This window comes from Cervus canadensis, chromosome 23, assembly GCF_019320065.1.
Source record: "Cervus canadensis isolate Bull #8, Minnesota chromosome 23, ASM1932006v1, whole genome shotgun sequence".
Lineage (NCBI taxonomy): Eukaryota > Metazoa > Chordata > Mammalia > Artiodactyla > Cervidae > Cervus > Cervus canadensis.
The window spans coordinates 19,114,978-19,133,045 of NC_057408.1; the positions used below are offsets into that span (position 1 = coordinate 19,114,978).

Here is an 18,068-nt window from a genome sequence, read left to right on the forward strand (position 1 = left end):
TGAGTTCCTTCCCCATGCAGTTATCAGGAGCCATCACGTCTGACGCCAGGGAACATGTGAGTTGTTCTGGAGGTGGGTTAAATACACGAGTTCGACACGCCTCCTGCCCTTTGATCACTGGCTCTGACCTTGTACGAGGCCCACAACATCTTTGTTTCCTCTGTCTCCAGCGCCAGTGTCCTGGTTATGGGCACACCGGTACCTGTGATAACAGCACGCATGTGACCCCCACTGCACTGGGCTAGTGAAATATTAACTGGTCATTTCCACAACCGCTCCTGGAGTAAACATGTACAGTCCGGGACCAAAGCCTCAGAGCAAGCGGCAGAGAGCCTACGAGAAGGGGCACCCCAGGGACTGGAGCTCTGGGACTGGCTCTCTGGAAGCCCCGCCCGCTGGCCCCCAGGTGGACAGCCTGGCCAGGGGCTGCAGTGTGGCCAGGGGGCCAGCGGGCGGGGCCAAGCCTGCACGCCCAGGGCCTAGTGAGGTCACAGGACGGGCTGTCTGCGGACGCCCCACCTACTGCGGGAGGTGTGTGTCCTGCATGTGCCTGAGTCCACTTCCCGACCGTCAGAGAGCCTGTGACTGTGGGCCTGGCTGGCCAGGGATCCAACACTCCAGCTTCCTTGGAGCTGCTGTTTTCATGCAGAATTTCATGTCTTTCTGTTGGTTTTGTTAGAGTCAACAAGTCGTGTCCGACTCTGCGACCCCATGGACTGCAGCACACCAGGCTTCCCTGTCCTTCACCAACTCCTGGAGCTTGCTCAGACTCATGTCTATTGAGTCAGTGATGCCATCCAACCATCTCATCCTCTGTCGCCCCCTTCTTCTGCCCTCATTCTTTCCCAGCATCAGGGTCTTTTCAACAAGTTGGCTCTTCACATCATGTGGCCAAAGTATTGTCTCCCTGTGAGAGCTATGAAAAGCTAAACATGTTGGCTAATGATATATGTATGACTATATTTACAAGGCTTTCTAAAAGTCATCCTGACTTAAGCATTAATGAACTACTGTTTGGTTTGCTGCTTTTTTCCTTCAAGGAAATGCTTTGTTGTCACTGAGAAAGGTGATGTTATGGTAGCACCTGGAGCCGAGGACTCCACTCGCGTCCTGTTCTGGTGACGACTTTCCTGCAGAGTCAGCTGATGCCTGGGGACCAGGCACAAGGGACCACACTCCACAATGCCATCCTCTTGGCGTTCTGTGATTTTTCTTTTAGTGGTTTTTGAGAACTTTTAGGCAGTGTTCTTCCGTGCTGTAAATCTGATAAGCCTGGAGAAGATAGTCGCTCAGTCATGTCCAACTCTTTGCAACCCCATGGACTATAGCCCGCCAGGCTCCTCTGTCCATGGGATTTCCCAGGCAAGAATACTGGAGTCAGTTGCCACTTCCTTCTCCAGGGGATCTTCCCGACCCAGGGATCGAACCCGGGTCTTCTGCATTGCAGGCAGATTCTTTACTGTCTCTCAGACTGTGATCACTAGTTGTGGATATTATGTGACAACCCAGCGCAAAGTGTCCCATCCCCTCAAATCTAGAAGCTGGTTTCTTCTGATACTTCCTATGTGAGACTACAGGTGGTCTCGTGCTGGAAGCTTGAGGGCGAGAGAGAGTCTGGGGGGAGCCCGAGGATCTCAGAGGTCAGCATCACATGTGTTCCTGAAATGCAGGGTGGTTTCTTGGGCGTCCCGCCCCTGTTCCCACCCTAAAATGGTCTTTCCTTTTGTCTCCTGCACATGAGCGTGTGGGGGTTTATTTGGGGTGGTTGTTCTGGTGATGGTGGTAACTGTTTGCTATGTTCCGAGCACAGGGTGTTACAGGAATGTTTTTGACCTGGGAGATAAAAATGATTATCTGCAGAAAGCAGGCATGAGCACTGGGGTCCTGGTGGAGAGGGGAGGCAGACGGATGGGGGTGGGAGGGGAGGAGGAGGACAGGACCCGACGGGGTAGAAGCCCTTGGTTTTGTCTCCTTCTCTGTTAGGCCCTTTGATTTTCTATGTGAGTTCCTTGCTCTTTCACACTTGCTCTCTGGGTTTTCCTTTAAAGGTCAAAGGAGCAGGCCTACTGTCTGTCGTTCAGACTCCTTGCAGCCTCCGCCCACCTCTTCAGGGGCTGGGATCTATGTGGTCTGTCAGGGTCCACACCCCAAGACAGGCTGCGCCCAGCACAGAAGGGCGGCTGGGAGCAAGCCAGCAGCTGCCGTTTGTGGGGTCCCAGGTGGATGCAGGGGGTGTGGGGAAGGCAGAGGGCCCGCCTTCAGCGCTGCAGCGTGTTCAGCCCGCCTCGCATTAGCGGCTCCCAGAAAGGAAACGCGGCGCCCCTTTGGCACCTCGAAGCCCCTTCAGCGTGTGGTTCACAGGAGCTAGGGGCCGAGAGTCATCTGGATCAGCTCAGAGGCTAGGCGCACAGTGTGGCAGCAGGGATAGTAGTAACGTTATCACTTTACAGTAAACCTTAAAGCCTAATAAAAAGCTGAGGCTCTGACACTTTGGCCACCTGGTGCGAAGAGCCGACTCACTGGAAAAGACCCTGATGCTGGGAAAGATTGAAAGTAAAGAGAAGGGGGCGACAGAGGATGAGATGGTTGGATGGCATCACTGACTCAGTGGACATGAATTTGAGCAAACCCCGGGAGATAGTGGAGGACAGAGAAGCCTGGCGTGCCGCAGGCCACGGGGTCACAAAGAGTCAGACATGATTGAGCAACTGAACAGCGACAACAAAAACGCTAGGACTCCATTAAGGGTTAATACCAAAGTACATGGAACTTTGAAAACGTTGCTTTAATGATGTTGAAAAGCAGAGAGAGCAGAAGTTAGCCCCCTGGTGGGGTTTTAATCCTGCTGCCAAAGCCCATGTTAATCCTCTCCCGGCAGGGCCGGCTACACGCGGATTCCAGTGGGTAGATGTTAAAAAACATTGAATGTGGATTCAGGGCTTCTGCGTTTTCACACCTGACCTACATCTGTGATCCCAGGTGACCTCACCTCTGGGTCCTTTGCAGCCCCTCCCTGCAGACGACATCCTGCTGCTGCTTGTACCATCAGTATTCACACGTATGCAAGTGCAAACAGGACAGAGAAAAGCTATGAATACTCTGAGCTACTGTATGTGAAAAATTGCACCCAAGTCAGTTGAGAAAGACAAATGGCCTTTGGCTCTCTCCTGATTATGAGGCAGTGTATTCATTGAACATCTTTATTACAAGGAAGTTGAACTTTGACAGTTAAGATATCTGCGTATGATTGACCCTTCAGGGTCATAATATTAACTCCTTATTTGTTTCATTCTGCTGCCGGCGTCTTATGTAACATACAAGCCATTCTCTTAGGGAGAGAAGAGAGGCAGTTATGTTGTCGATGGATATATTATGCTGTCGATGTCAGGGGCCCAGGGAATTCGACTCTGTTACCTTATTGAATCCTCTATAGATGCACTACAGGTATCTGATTTGACAGTTGAGAAATCGGGAGCTCGGAGAACCAAATTTCTAAGCTCTGCAGTAAATAGTAATTGGCGGGCGGGCATGGAGTTAAAACCCAAATAATTCCTTGCACATACTTTTCGCCAGCTGTTGTTGCAAGGTATTCGACAGGAAATTAAGAAAGGCGCTATCATTTTCCTCATTAAGCTTGAGGATCCACGTACAGGTGTTCATGAGGACTGCAAACAGGTGTTGTGTAATTCAGCCGTTTTCTCAAGATGACTTGCTAGAGCAAAGTCTTCTCTTTATCCTGTTGATGAACAGTCTAGAAATGGATGATATCGCAGACCGTCCAGAACACTTTGGATTGAGGCCTCGTCTCTCCCGCAGTGAATCTATGGAGACGATGATTTCATGACAGTCCCATCGCCTGTGAAAATTCACTCAGAACTGCTTCAGAAACAACCAGCTCAGCCTTTTGGTGTCCACAGCCTCCCCTGGGTCTCAGTCTCCCCTGCTTCTCTCTTCCTGCCGCCCTCCGTCACCCCCCGTCTGGTCTGGACCCAGGAGAAGTCACGCCATATCCTGTGCGGGGCCATCTGTGATGGAGAAGGGCCAGGGTTAGGACTGAGCAGAAGCATCGCTTCTGGGTCCCTGAGCTTCTCACCCCTTTCTCCTCCCCTGACCTTGGAGTTTCAGCGCGGATGGCCACACACGCAGGAGCCCATGTCAAGGGCTCTGCGGAAGGTGTGCGATCGTAGACAGCTAGACGGCTGGAAGATGTTTTCTCAACCGGTCAGCACCCACCGTGGGCAGTCAGGCCACCACCCCCACCACAACGACACAAAGCGTGCATGGTCATGAAAACACTAAGGAAATTCTCAGTCATCCCAGTGGCTGCTTAGAAATCTCATGTGGGCCTGAATTTGCACCTAAGGAATACGGGCAGCCGCTGTCACCTGGAGTCCACCCTGCTCCCAGCCCTGACCCTCCTCTCCCTCTCCCACTGTGTTCCTTTCATAGTATTTCACAAAAAGCTTCCTAATAACCCAGTGATGCTTCTGGCCTGAGTTCCAAGTGCATTCCTCATGAATTTTCCTTTTTCTATCTGTTTGATTAATTGCAAAAATGGAATGGAATAGAGATGACCTCACACATCCAGCTCTTCCATTCGCAGATGGCTCTTTTCAGCGTGTTACGGAGACCAGCTGCAGGGTGCCTCCATAAGCCCGCCGCCCTCTGTCCCCAGCGGGGTGGGGCCGGTCACCTGGAGTCAGGTCCATGACCCATCATCGGGGCTGTGCCGCACGCCTCACGTCCCGATGGCCTCACTGATGAGGGACCCTGAGCTGAGAACGGTCACATGGCTTTTCCTGTCTTTCTTTTCCTGCCAGTGCGAATTATGCTTTTAAGGCTAGAATCTGCCTACTCGAGATGACGCATAAATGCTCTTTCTGTTCATCTGAGACTGAGGGGAAGTTTGTACATACTCAGAAGTCTGACCTGGAATGTTTGTTTTTATCTTTTCTGTGCCCAGTAGTCTTGAGTTTTAAAAGTACTGATTAATGTATTTCGCAGACAGCCCTCCCAAGGACAACCTAAAGTTATGCTCCGAGGGGTGATGAAGCTCTGGTCAGAACACATGGCCTGGAGGAAGCCTCCCATCTGCAAGGGGCAGTGCAGGCGTCTTGTGTTTGGATCAGCTGTGCTTCAGAGCATTTGGTCCAAAGTCTGTGTCCACAAGCAACGCTCCTTGCCCCCCTGCCCCCATACTGACACATCGTACAGTATCCTGTTAGGTTAAATCTTGAGGTTTGTGTTCTGGAAGGAGGGGACAGGGTGTCAGGATTTGCCTAATACCTGCAGGGGAGGTGACTGAGGAGGTGAGGGAAAGACGGAGGCCGGGGGAGGTGCTGCCAGGGGAGAACGTGGATGGCAGCGGGCGGTTCTCTACACCAGGGCGGGGAACCCCAAAGTCCAGGCTGTCAGCTTGAGAAGAAGTTAACTACTTTTGCCTGTGATTAGTTTCAAATACAACAACTCTGTTCTTTTTTGATTTTGGAAATAACTATTTATATGTAATTGAAAAAGTTTTTATATTTATATTTTATCACTTTTATATTTGTATAAACTGAATAGTTGAAAATATATAACTATTTATGTATAATTATATAAATTGAAGTATAATTGTTTACACTGTTTTAGTTTCAGGCATACAGCACAGTGATTCAGATACATAGATACAGATAGATTCCTTTTCAGGTTCTTTTTCTTTGTAGGCTCTTACAGAATTTTGAGGGCACTCCCTGGCAGCCTCCGCACTTTCACTGCTGAGGGCCCAGGCGCCACACTTGGGCAGGGAACGAAGATCCCATAAGCTGCATGATATGGCCAAAACATACATATTGAATAAAGTTATCCGCGCTATACAGCAGGCCCTTGCCCTCTGTCTATTTTGTACATAGCAGTGAGTATCTGTTAATGCCAGCCTGCTAATTTATCCGTCTCCCATCAAACACAACAGAGAAATGGATGCACAGATGTTTGATGCGTTGTATTCTGTGTGTTACATACACTGTGCCCATCATCATTAATCACAGCCCTGCGTGGGGGCACAGAGAGCTGGAAGTTCAGAATGACCCCCGCTCCACTTCTGGGGTTCAGACCGTCATCCTGCTCGGAGGACACATAGCCCTGTTCTCCCACTGCAGTTCAGGCCCCACGGGGACGAAAGCGAGTCCCTCCTCCCTGTTTGTGCCCGTCTTATCAAGCAAACTGCTGTGTGTGCCTCAGACCTCCATTTCCCCAATGAGATGACCCCCATAGAGGTTTTTTGGGGGGGTGATCCATGTAAGTAAATTGGGAAGGTGGATGATAGAATAGTGAAATTATCTGCAAAGGTCAACTTGCATTTTTAAAAGCATCCATTTTATTTATTTTTTAAAAGCATCATTTTTTAAATTTAAAAATACTTCATTGCTAAAAAATGCCAACCATCATCTGACAATGCAGTTTCCACAAACCTTCAATTTATAAAAAATGCAGCAGCCACAAATAGCAATAAAGCAAAGCACAATAAAACAAGGTCCGCCTGTCTACATTATAGTGCTCTTAACTGTAGCCACCACATAAACACATACATTTGAAGCACAGGTTTTTCCACGCACATGTCTTTATACATGACGCATCCGTGTGGTTCCTCTAAGTCAGCAGTGTTTTTTTCGCCACTAGAGCCCCAACTTTGATTTACGAGAGCATGCTGTCCCCAGTTGGATTTACGTCATTTGAAGTTCAGCACTTAATCTGAAATTCAGATCTTGAAAGATCTGCCCCGGGTTCCACTTAGAAAATACGAAGGCAGGAAGGGTTTCCACTCCGCAGGGGCTTGGTTGTCTGTGGCCTCCCCCGGCGACAACCCACTGCACCCCACACACAGGAGGTGACGCTGTCAGATGGTATCACACCCTTTCTTGCCAGTTGACCTGGGGAAGAGCATCCAGCGTCCTTTACAGTCACTGAAGAGACACCCAGACATACAGGAGGCTTTGGGGGAGTTCAGATACTGGGCAATCCCCTCTTCTCTAATGAGTGTCTTTGCAGGAACGAAACTTGCCTTTCATTGGGTGTATGAAATATTTTAGAAACCCTCTCCATGTTTAGAGGACGATTCTTTTTGTTGCCTTTCAAGAAGAGCTGTTCCTTGTTCAGCTGGGAGCTGGTCCTCACATGTTCTTTGAATCATCACACGATGAGGGTGACAGAGGTTGAGATGGTTGGATGGCATCACTAACACAATGGACATGAGTTTGAGCAAGCTCCGGGAGATGGTGAAGGACAGGGAAGCCTGGCTGCTGCAGTCCATGGGGTGGCAAAGAGTCAGACACAACTTAGCGACCGAACAAAGCAACCTGATGGTTGAATTTTGCAAAGGTTCTTCAAGACTGGTCACCTGAGCCAGGTGACAGATCTAAGGTGATGGTGCAAGTGGTCCTCGTGGTTTCTGCAGGTCCAGGGATGCGAGCAGGAGAAGGGATCTGTGTGGGACGAGTTTGGCTGAATTCTTCAGTTACGTGCCTTTCTGGGGGAGAAAAACAGTACATTTTCTGCAAAAGTTTGGGCTAGAAAATACAAACGAGTCACGTGCTTTTTTTTTTTTTAATACAACTTTATCTTCCTACAAATTCTGCAGATTTTGGGGATGCTTGTCAGATAAGCAGCCCTTGGTCGGGTCTGCTGTTTCTGTGCTTGCGGGATTCTCAAACCCACAAGCGTCCTGTGTGTGTCTGTCGAGCGTCCGCAGCTTCTCCCCGTGTCTGTCCATCTCCTTACGTCACCAACCGTGAAGTGTGACTCCATCTGGTTGTCGGGTGCGCACGGTCTGTGGGCGCTCTAGAGATGGGCTGATCGAGGACGAGGAAACTCACTGAACTGTGCGTGTCCCTGGACAGAATCCGGGTCTGGTTTTTGCAGGGATTAGAGGACAGCGACACTCCCTCGGAAACTTCAGGTGCCCCTTGAGTTTGGGGGCTTTCGTTTTCTTTTTTCAGAAATAGGTGTCGAATTTGGAACGGGATTGTTGTTCTGATTGAAAAACCATGTTGGAAACTCTGAAAGTGCCAATTCCAAGGCTAACGGCCTCTCTTTTCTTTCAGCATCTGAAGACCTCGGGCCTCAGGATGGGGAACCACTCAGGGAAGCGGGACTTCGGTGCCGAGAGGGGCAATAAGGTAAGGAGTGAGCCGAGCCCAAATCCTTCAGGTGCTCACACTTCCTGTGGCCACCAGGGTTTTCCCCGAAAGCCACTGGCTTGTTACCCTCCTTCCTTAGAAACTTCTAGGGCTGAGAATGCTAGTCCTGCACAGACCAAGACCCGAATTCCTCGGCCAGGACGCCAGGCCCACCGCAGTCTCACTGTGGCTGGTCGTCCAGGGGCACCTGCCCCCACGTCCCTTTCTGTGCTGTTGTTTAGGGTGTTTGGGAGATGCAGGAGAGCAAACGGGAAAAGATGCAAGTAAAAACCGTCAGAATCCCCCCAGCGACTCAGAATGAATCCTCTGTGGATTTTTAGGCTCAGATTTCCCATTCTCCACCTCATTCCATAGGCATTGGCTTCCCCGTGTGGTGAGGAGCCTCTAGGGATGACCTCTGGATCCCCAGAGGGACTGAGCCCCTCAAACCGATGACCCATCACCAGGGCACCTCCTGGTCTCGTTCTCTGTCCACTGAGGAATCGTCTCAGATCATGAGGAAATAGTCTGATGTGTGTGTGTGTTTCCCCCTCCTTGGTGGGGGGGAAGGTTAATTCTCCCATGTCTTTGGTCCTTTAACTCAAAACCAGTGACAATTCACGGAATGTCATGATGCTGAGGATGGACCGCATGTGCACACAAGTGCTTCATAAACGCCCACTGGATTGAGTTACGTCATGCTGCAGCCCCCAGACCTCTCTGCTGAGGATCTGTAGTCAGGTTTCATTTAAGAATAATGAACTTTCTGCCATGGGTGCTTCTCTGATCTATATTTGGACTCAAACATTTCTGTATCAGCCAAGTGGGTAATTTTCCATAGTCTGCTTCCATGCCATTCATGTAAATACGTGATTACATTACTGTTTTTGTTCATATTTTATAAAGTGTTTCAAACACTTGAGAGAAAACATTGCTTTCAGGCCCAAGGCAACTAGAGGGGTTCACGTTTCTACAGGGTTGTTGGTTTGGAATTCTCCCCTCCCTGTTGACAGGAGGGCCCGTGTTCTCAACGTGTAAACGTCCTAGTGGATACTCACTGGGGACTCCTGGTATTTCGTGTAACTCGCGCTAGAACTGATGCTCTCCCTGTGAAGACAGCGGTGACTCTGAATGTACAGTTACTGTGGTCTGGGCGGTATCTGCCCCAGGAGCACAGAGGCCCCGCTGACAGTGAAAGTGGAAAAGCAGCTCTTCTCAAGAGAGCCCCATCCTGTTAGTACCTGGTATTTTAAGGCTCAGAGCAACTGATTTGCAAGTCTGCTTCTGAAAACCTCACTGTGGCTTGCAGTTTCTTTCCTGTTGTTGGACATTGTAAAACAGCAAAACATCCTTCTCGTTGGTTTAATTTTTACCAGTCAGATTTCTGAGCAATAGGAGAGCCCATACTTAGACTTTTGTTATCTGAAAGCTAAATTTTAACATTCTGATAATTTTTAAAAAAATTTGATCATTTTAGACCAATGGCTTCTGTGAGAAGTTGTTACATGTAACAGCCCTCTTCATTGTTGTTGTTCAGTCGTCAAGTCGGGTTGGATTCTGTGACCCCATGAACAGCAGCATGCCAGGCTTCCCTGTCCTTCACCATCTCCCAGAGCTTGCTCAGACTCATGTCCATTGAGTCAGTGATGCCCTCCAACCATCTCATCCTCTGTCGTCCCCTTCTCCTCCTGCCTTCAATCTTTCCCAGCATCAGGGTCTTTTCCAGTGAGTTGGCTCTTTGTGTCAGGTGGCCAAAGTGTTGGAGCTTTAACATCATTCCTTCTAGTAAGTATTCAAGACTGATTTCCTTAGGATTGGCTGGTTTGATCTCCTTGCAGCCCAAGGGACTCTCAAGAGTCTTCTCCAACACCACAGTTCGAAAGCATCAGTTCTTCGGTACTCAGCTTTCTTTATGGTCCGGCTCTCACATCTGTACATGACTCTTCTTTAATTTTTTGTAACTTGATAGAAAATGTCTGAGGCCTTTTAGGGGGAGTGGTCTGTGGTGTTACTTGGAGTTTCAGCTTAGAACAGAAAAGATCACATGCACTCATGCCCCACTGTTTACCATCCTGCATGTTTCTGCAGCCATTCTGGGAGGCTTTCTTTTCACTTACGAGACAGTGGGTGGAGGAGAGCTTGTCCTGGGAGCAGTTGTTGACCTGTTAACAGGCAGGGGGCTGCAGGGAGAGTCACCCCGTGCGTCCCCCCAGCTCTGGCTTCTTTGCTGCCCCTATCCCCACTGGCGTCACCTCCACCATCAGCCCCACGTCCTCAGGCCCTCGCGGGCTGCCTTCCTGGACCCGCAGGCCTGTGCTGGGTGAAAGAGGCAGCGGTTCTGTGTAGTGACCCCCTGCCCTGCCGGGCGCCCATCACCACCCACGGGGGCTCCCTGCCAGGAACACACGACCTCTGCCCCCAGGCTCCTCCCCGTGACACCCCACTCTTGGCTCACTGGCTTCTCTCTCCTGACAAAGCTGTGCCAGGATGCAGGGAGGAGCACATGAGGGAAGGGGCTCCGGCCTTTCGGTCCCTGTTCCAGTCTCACGTGTCCACGTGTGGCTCACGTCTGGCAGCGAGGCGGTTGTGAGTGCCCTTCTGGCCCGTCAGGAGCAGAGTGAGGCTGGTGGGGGGAGACCTGTCCGCCAGGGGGACCAGAGGCCTTCAGGCAGGAAGGCTGCCTGCTCGCCTTCGGGTCCTTGTTTTCCTGTGTGTCCTGCAGGATTTGGTTTCCAGAAAGCCCCCCTCGCTAACTCACCAGCTCTTTCTCGGGCAGAGCATATTTACAAGGTCCTTCGGCAGAACTGGGGAAGAACTTGGCCCCGGTGACCTGTCCCAGGGGACACACAGTTCTCGGCGGCCCTGCCCGCAGTCTCCAGGAGGAAAAACCGGTTCCGCAAACTAAAAATAGCACCGCCTACCCCCTTGGGAAGGCTGTGCCTGGCAGCCCAGGGCCCGTGTGCAGGTGGACGAGACTCCGGGCCCCTCTGGGTCCTGGGGGACGGGCGCCATCCGAGCCAGCCCACTTGACCCTCAGCAGAGCCCGCCAGTGCTCAGGTCCAGGCCGGTCCCTGAGGCTGCTCTGCGGTCTCCAGTGTGGCTCTGACCGCGGTCAGTCTCTCCCCTGTGGGTCTTAAGCTTTGTTTAACTTTCTTTTTTTGAACATTGACCCCGGTCCATGTGGGGATCAACTTGAAGAAAGGAGCTCTAAAATCTCATTGTGTCTTTTTCTCATATGAAACTCGTGAGGCTGTTCACTGGTTACAAGCATTGTTCTTCAGTCGCCCAGTTGTGTCCGACTCTTGTGACCCCGTGGACTGTAGCCCGCCAGGCTCCTCCGTCCATGGGATTTCCCAGGCAAGAACACTGCAGTGGGTTGCCATTTCCTCCTCCAGGGTATCTTCCCAACCCAGGGATCAAACCTGAGTCTCCTGAATTGGCAGGTGGATTCTTTACCCGTGAGCCACCAGGGAGGCCTAGTTAGAAACATTATAACCCAGAAACGAGAGAAATAAAAGAGCACTTTATCTTGGCATTCCCACACGTTTTCCAAAATGATGGAATCAAATGATGACCCATTCCAACTCTGGAAAATCTAACAATAATAACTTTGAAAGCCTGCTCTTCACCTGTGGGACCTCCTTACTATTCCTGGCAGTGGTATCTGGCCCACAAAAGTTCCCCAAAGGTGCCCGGCCATGTGTCTGGATTTTTCCATTTAATCAACTTAAGAAAAAAGATACCACGCTGAGAAACAAGGTCGAGAGCAATTGCAGAATTCAGATGCCTGTCTGAATTTTACAGCAGGGAATAACTGGTTAGTCTGTTTTGTGTTTCCAATTAAACTGATTAGCTCTTTGAACTGTTCCTCCAAGCCCAGTGGGTGCTGGCTGCCCCTCCAGGGATAATCATAGCCCTGGGGAAGCCTTTCGGTATTTAATCAGCAAACCCCACTGTCTGATGCGCCCCCGGGGCGCTGTGCCTGCGACACTCTGAGAAGTGAGAGGTGGAGTTTGCAAATACACACAGAAGCACCAAGCAGCTCAGCCCTCCCCACCAGTGCGGAGATGAAAATGTAGATTTGCCAGGAAAATACCTTTCCTGCAAACCTGCGGACATCCGGCTCTCTCCCCCCGGGGGTTCATGCCTCAGTGCATTCCTCTATAGACCGTGACCCAGCATCATTTTGGCCGAAGTGCTGGATGCCGTCAGCGGTCTCTCTGCTGCAGAAGGCCTGTGCTTGCCACCCCGGCCTCCAGAGGAGGAAGCTGCCGGCCTCCAGAGGAGGAAGCTGCCGGTCCCGCTGTCCTTTCTCCACCCACACGGAAACTAAGAGCCCTGAGGCTCCGCTCACCGATGTGTGCGTCCTTGCCCCTCCTCAGTGCTGCTCTTGGGGGGATCCCATGCGCCCCCCGCCCACACTGCCAGCCCCAGGCCGGCACTATTCACCTGGGGGTCCCAGCCCTGGGGCAGGATATCATCCCTGCCACCTGCCCTGAGGACACAGCACAAGTGGGGCTTTTAAAACCCCAAGCCAGGGTGTTTTCTCCCCACATCAGGCTTCCTCCTGCGGTTCCTCCTGAACCAACCACCGTCGCCATGACTACCGCACAGCATGGGAAGCAGGTTTGCTAAGAGACTCTTCCGTCGGGTCGGGTCGCCCAGACCCACATGATGGGGCTGCCGTGTCTTGGAGCAGGGAGTCATTGCGCCGTGTTGGCAACTGTCAGACCCATATTCGGGTAATTCCATTGTCTTAGGTGAGAATTGAATAATTATTTTTGGAAAACTCAAGTAGTTACTAAGCTAAATAAGAGACATTTTAAAGTTTAGAGGGCAGAAAAATAGAAAGTATTTCCCTGCAGACCCTTACCAGTCTGATACGTCAATAAGTCAATCTGGTAAGTCTGATACTCAAATACGCAGAAACACCTAGTAAACGTCTAGTAAAGCCTTAGATTATGATGCGGGCACAGTTGCACTCCGATCTGTCTTCAACAGTCCCAGAGTCCTTTGTCTGTCTCCCTCCATCTCTGTTGGTGTGTCCATCTGTGTCACACACACACACACACACACACCTGTCAAGAATCCCCCTTTACCTCAACGGTGGAGCTTTAAACACCCTTCCAGGCTTCCCTGGTGCCTCACATGATTAAGAATCTGCCCGCAACGCGGGAGACCCAGGTTCGAGCTCTGGGCTGGAAGATCCCCTGGAGAAGGGAATGGCTACCTGCTCCAGCATTCTTGCCTGGAGAATCCCGTGGACAGAGGAGCCTGGCGGACTACAGTCCACGGGGTCGCACAGAGTCGAGCGACCAGCACACCACTTCCCACACTTCCCTCCCGCTGGGCAGACTGTCCGGTAGCTGCCTCACATCGGTTCCTCGCTGTGCAGACCTACAGGCGGGCAGTCACATGACACGCGTGGCTGAGAAGCACGTGAAATGTGGTTGGTAAACCCAAGAGCCAACTCTTTGATGTTACTGATTTTGAAAGGACTTAGATTTTAAGATCCGCATGTCTCAAGGGGCAGTGTGGTCCCACCGTGCTTGACGTGCCTACCCTTAGTTCCAGCGTCCCCAGAACCTGGCAGACTCGCAGGAGCTCCTTCTTTCTCAAAGTCATACGATTTCGTACAACTGTGAATATGGAGTTCAGAAGGTAAAGTCCTCTGAAACACACCTTCATGAGTACCAGCAGCTGCAGAGGTCAGCGCTGCGAGCTCCAGCCGCAGACCTCGGCCAGGAGGGTCCCCTGTTCCCGCCCAAGGGGGCCACCTGCTGCAGGACTGGGAGACACACATGGCAAACAGCATCCGTGTGGCTAACCGCTTCTGAGTTTCCTGCACTTCCTGCAGAGGCCTGCCCACCTGACTTGCTTAGTGCTAGGACTTCAGTGAGCTTTTGAAAAGAGAAGTAAAATCATGTAGAAAACATGCCCTTTCAAGGAGGCCTTCCAAAATCTGTGAGTGATCAATAGTCTCTGATTACATTCCTGGAGAAATCAGCGTGGGATCTGTACCTGACTTGAGGAGGAACCACAGGAGTATAAAATGAAAGACCTCGTCCAGGCTGAGCTTGTGAAATCGGCACTGAAGGACCCAGAGCCGCCTCTGAAAGGGGTGCTGTCTCCCCGCCGTCCTCTGGGCCCCAAGGGGTGGCGGTGTCCCCGGGGAGGGTGACAAGTGTTGCATTTGAGAGGCAGCCCGTCTCTGCAGCAGGAGAGCGCAGCCTTATGGAGTCTTCTGAGCTCGCATTTCACAGCCGGGCCCCCAACGCGCGGTCAGCACCCATCTGTGCTCCGAGGGGACTGAAGACCGTCTGTTGTCACAGTCTTGGGTGCAGAGCACAAGCCTACGCTTGATTCTGATTCGTAAGGACTGTGAGTGGGCATTTTGTTGCCTCTGAAGAACTGAGGACACGTACACCTTTGTCAGTCAGGCAGCCACGGGCCTCACAAACAGACCTGAGTGAGGAGTGAGACACGGGTATCATTAGCGAGCAAACCGCCCCCTCAACAGCCCTCATAAAAATAATGAGGCAGCGATGAGGTGGTGCCCCGGGGAGCGTAAACCAGCAGGAGGCAGCCCAGCAGCCCTGATTCATGACCCCGCCTGGCTGCACTCCACCCGCCCTCAGCCAGCCCCGCTCCTCCTAGCGATGGCCTCGTGGACCCCCGCCCGGGGCCCTCCCTTCAGTTCAGTTCAGTTCCATTCAGTTCAGTCGCTCAGTTGTGTCCAACTCTTTGCGACCCCGTGAATCGCAGCACGCCAGGCCTCCCTGTCTATCACCACCTCCCAGAATTTACTCACACTCATGTCCACTGAGTCAGTGATGCCATCCAACCATCTCATCCTCTGTTTTCCCCTTCTCCTGCCCTCAATCTTTCCCAGCATCAGGGTCTTTTCTAATGAGTCAGTTCTTCGCATCAGGTGGCCAAAGTATTGGAGTTTCAGCTTCAGCATCAGTCCTTCCAATGAACACCCAGGACTGATCTCCTTTAGGATGGACTGGTTGGATCTCCTTGCAGTCCAAGGGACTCTCAAGAGTCTTCTCCAACAGCACAGTTCAGTTCAAAAGCATCAATTCTTTGGCACTCAGCTTTCTTTATAGTCCAACTCTCACATCCATACATGTGTTTTTGTTTTGAAAAATGGAAAAACTACTGGAAAAACCATAGATTTGTCTAGACAGACCCTTGTTGGCAAAGTAATGTCCCTGTCCACCTGCTAAGCTTAGGGTTTAGGGCTTGAAAGCCCAGGGGCGTGAAGTCCCCTGCAGTGCACATCTTTTGTGTCCTGTCACCCTACCATTGGGCTTATTAAGGTTGAGCAAACTTAGTTTTTTAAGAAACTCTGAGTAAATTTGTAAAGAACTTACTGAACTCATGTAAACAACATGAGTCGTTGAGTAGAAGTGACATATTGTCAGACGTTTCTGAGGTGGATCATAGATTCTGTATTGCTTCTCCTCCAACTTGCCCTGCCCTCAACACACACACACACACACACACACACACACACACACTCCTAAATGGAAACAAATAAACTGGGAAGCTATTAAGAAAAAGAAAAGTGACGCATTGAACACCAGTCATTAACTATAAATGACATGACAATAAACTTGTCCTCTGGATGAAGCTACAGCAGAGCATGCCCCCCGAATGGACGGCTCTCAGATGTTCAGTCCCCCGCACCCCACCCCTTCATGAGCCTTCTCTCCTCACAGTCATGTTCTTGGGCCCCCAGTAGCTGATCACACAGGATCGGGAGCCGGGTGACCTACGACGCACCTGTTTATCGTCTTGTTTTCAGCTGGTCTCACAGGCATTCCTTCCACATTCCTTCCCTCCCCATCCCAGCCCCTAACTCCTCTGTTCCTGTGTCTGTGATGCTAAATCATTTCTGAGAGCTGACGGGACTGGACGAGGAGGCCAGAGACATTGGCCTGTCATCAGACACGCAGCGCAGAACAAGATGAGGCAATGCTGACTTCAGTGAATAGTTTGTTTTCTTTTAAGTTGGGGAAGTATTTGAGCTCAAGATGGATCCACTTGACATGAAATACCATTCAGGTTCAGTTTGGGGTTTGCATTTGATTGAGAACATGGTTGCAAGCATGGCACTGCAGATAAGATTTCATGAATTGTTAGTGACTTCATTCAAGCATGAAGCGGGTGGAAGAGTTACATTTCCCAGAAACAGAGAGTGTACTGAGTGCCCTCCTTTAGGGGGTCCGGGTGGACCAGCTGGGGAGAGGGTGTGGGTGGTGGATGGTTTTAATCTCCAGTCTCTTTCCAACTCGCTGCTTGGGGTGCCCATGGGCAGCTCCCAAGCTGCTGTTTCTGACCTTCTGCCAGGTAATTTCAGAAAGGCCACCGTGTTATTTTATCTTTGAGGACAAGTTTATTTCCAACTCTGACAATGAAAAGTGTGTCCTTTCGTATGAAAAACTCTGGACTTGCTTTGCTATTAAGGAAAAGCTTTTTTAACAATTAATCAAACACTCTTGCAATGTTTTAAATGAAACAAAACTTAAAAATCCAGATTTCAAAGTGATGCTTCCTGTCCTTTTCACTCATGACTAAGGCAATGTGGCTTTAAAAGTTTAAATTTGAGAGATTTTAGAGACTGGAATACATTAATGAAAATTTATCTTTCTGTGTATGTGTGTGTGTGTGTGTGTGTTGTGTGTGTGTGTGTGTGTGTTTGTGTGAGGGTGGGGGACATTTTCTTGTCCACCAGCGTCCAAACTGTAAAATACCCATTGGCGGTTGTGTGGACATCTTCTCAGGCTCAGCCCAAGCTCTGCACTTGGACGAATCTAACACATGATGGTCCTAATTGAGATTTGATATGCACGTTAATTTAATTGTCATATGGTTAAACAGAAGTGTAGATAAACTTCATTATTGTTTCTGTGACTTTCGATACTTGAAAAACAAAGTGTTTTATTTACTACATCCTAAATTATGCTGTTCCACACATCCTATGTAACCAAATGTAAGTCGTGAGTTACAAGGCAAGTTAAATAAGGCAAGTTGTTAATTACTCTAATTCCCCTTGGAGAGTGAGGGTGGCTGCAGCCCCGGCTATTCAAAGACATGTGTGTGTTCACACTTGACCTTCTCTGAGCTGCACTAAATTACAAAAAAAAAAAGCGTCTCAGAATTTAAAAATAAAGTGTTTTTGAGTGTGTTGGTGGGACGGTGCCTCTTTCAGACTCAGTCGGCACAGTATCCTTGCCAGCACACCAGGGGCCTGGCCCCCACCCCCGTCCCCCCCACCTGCACCCGCCGCTCCCCCCGCCTTCCGCCCTTGCTGCAGACCCCCTCTTCCAGCTGCTCGTCGTGTGCCCCTTGAGCTGGCGTCCACCCACACCCCTGGGCTCATTCTCTTTCCCTGGCTGGCTCCCCTCCACCCTGTAATGCACACCTTGTGGGAACGAAGACCAGCCCGCCTGTGCCCGGGCCTCCCGGGCCCCTGGGCACTGGCACGGCCAGCAAGTCAGCGGGCGCTTCACCCCCTGGTCGGCTTGGGTGCGGTCTGGTCAGTGGGAAGCATCCAAGCTGACCTCGGTAGTGAACTTCAAACCCTTCAGGGGCCCTTATTTGTGCTGGAAATATCTGACTGCGTTTGCAGAGAGTGTCCAGCACACACTTTAGATGGAGCGAGGCGTTGACCCCAGTGGTCCTGGTGATTGGCACCCGTCAGCCATGTGTGTGTCAAGTTCTTGAGAGACACTTGGTTTCTTCATCAAGTTCAGGTGACTCATCTTGCTCTTGATCGGGTGGAAACCAGCTTTGGCCTGACTGTTTCTCTGATTCCTGGAGCAAGTCTGAGCAGGTTTTCTGTTTCGGGGATTTGCCTGGATGATCGTGCATACGAAACTCAGCTACAAAGAAAAGCACCGCAGA

General features: G+C 50.7%; 1 protein-coding gene across 4 annotated transcripts in view; it reads left to right on the top strand.

Moving 5' to 3' along the window:
• Positions 1-18,068, top strand: part of LOC122425387 (myelin basic protein) — a 103,002-nt gene that overhangs the window by 14,315 nt on the left and 70,619 nt on the right. For all 4 annotated transcript variants that reach the window (XM_043443708.1, XM_043443707.1, XM_043443706.1 and 1 more), the window contains exon 2: positions 8,079-8,153. In XM_043443708.1, the coding sequence (XP_043299643.1) occupies positions 8,079-8,153 (75 nt within the window). The remainder of the gene's footprint in view (positions 1-8,078; positions 8,154-18,068) is intronic.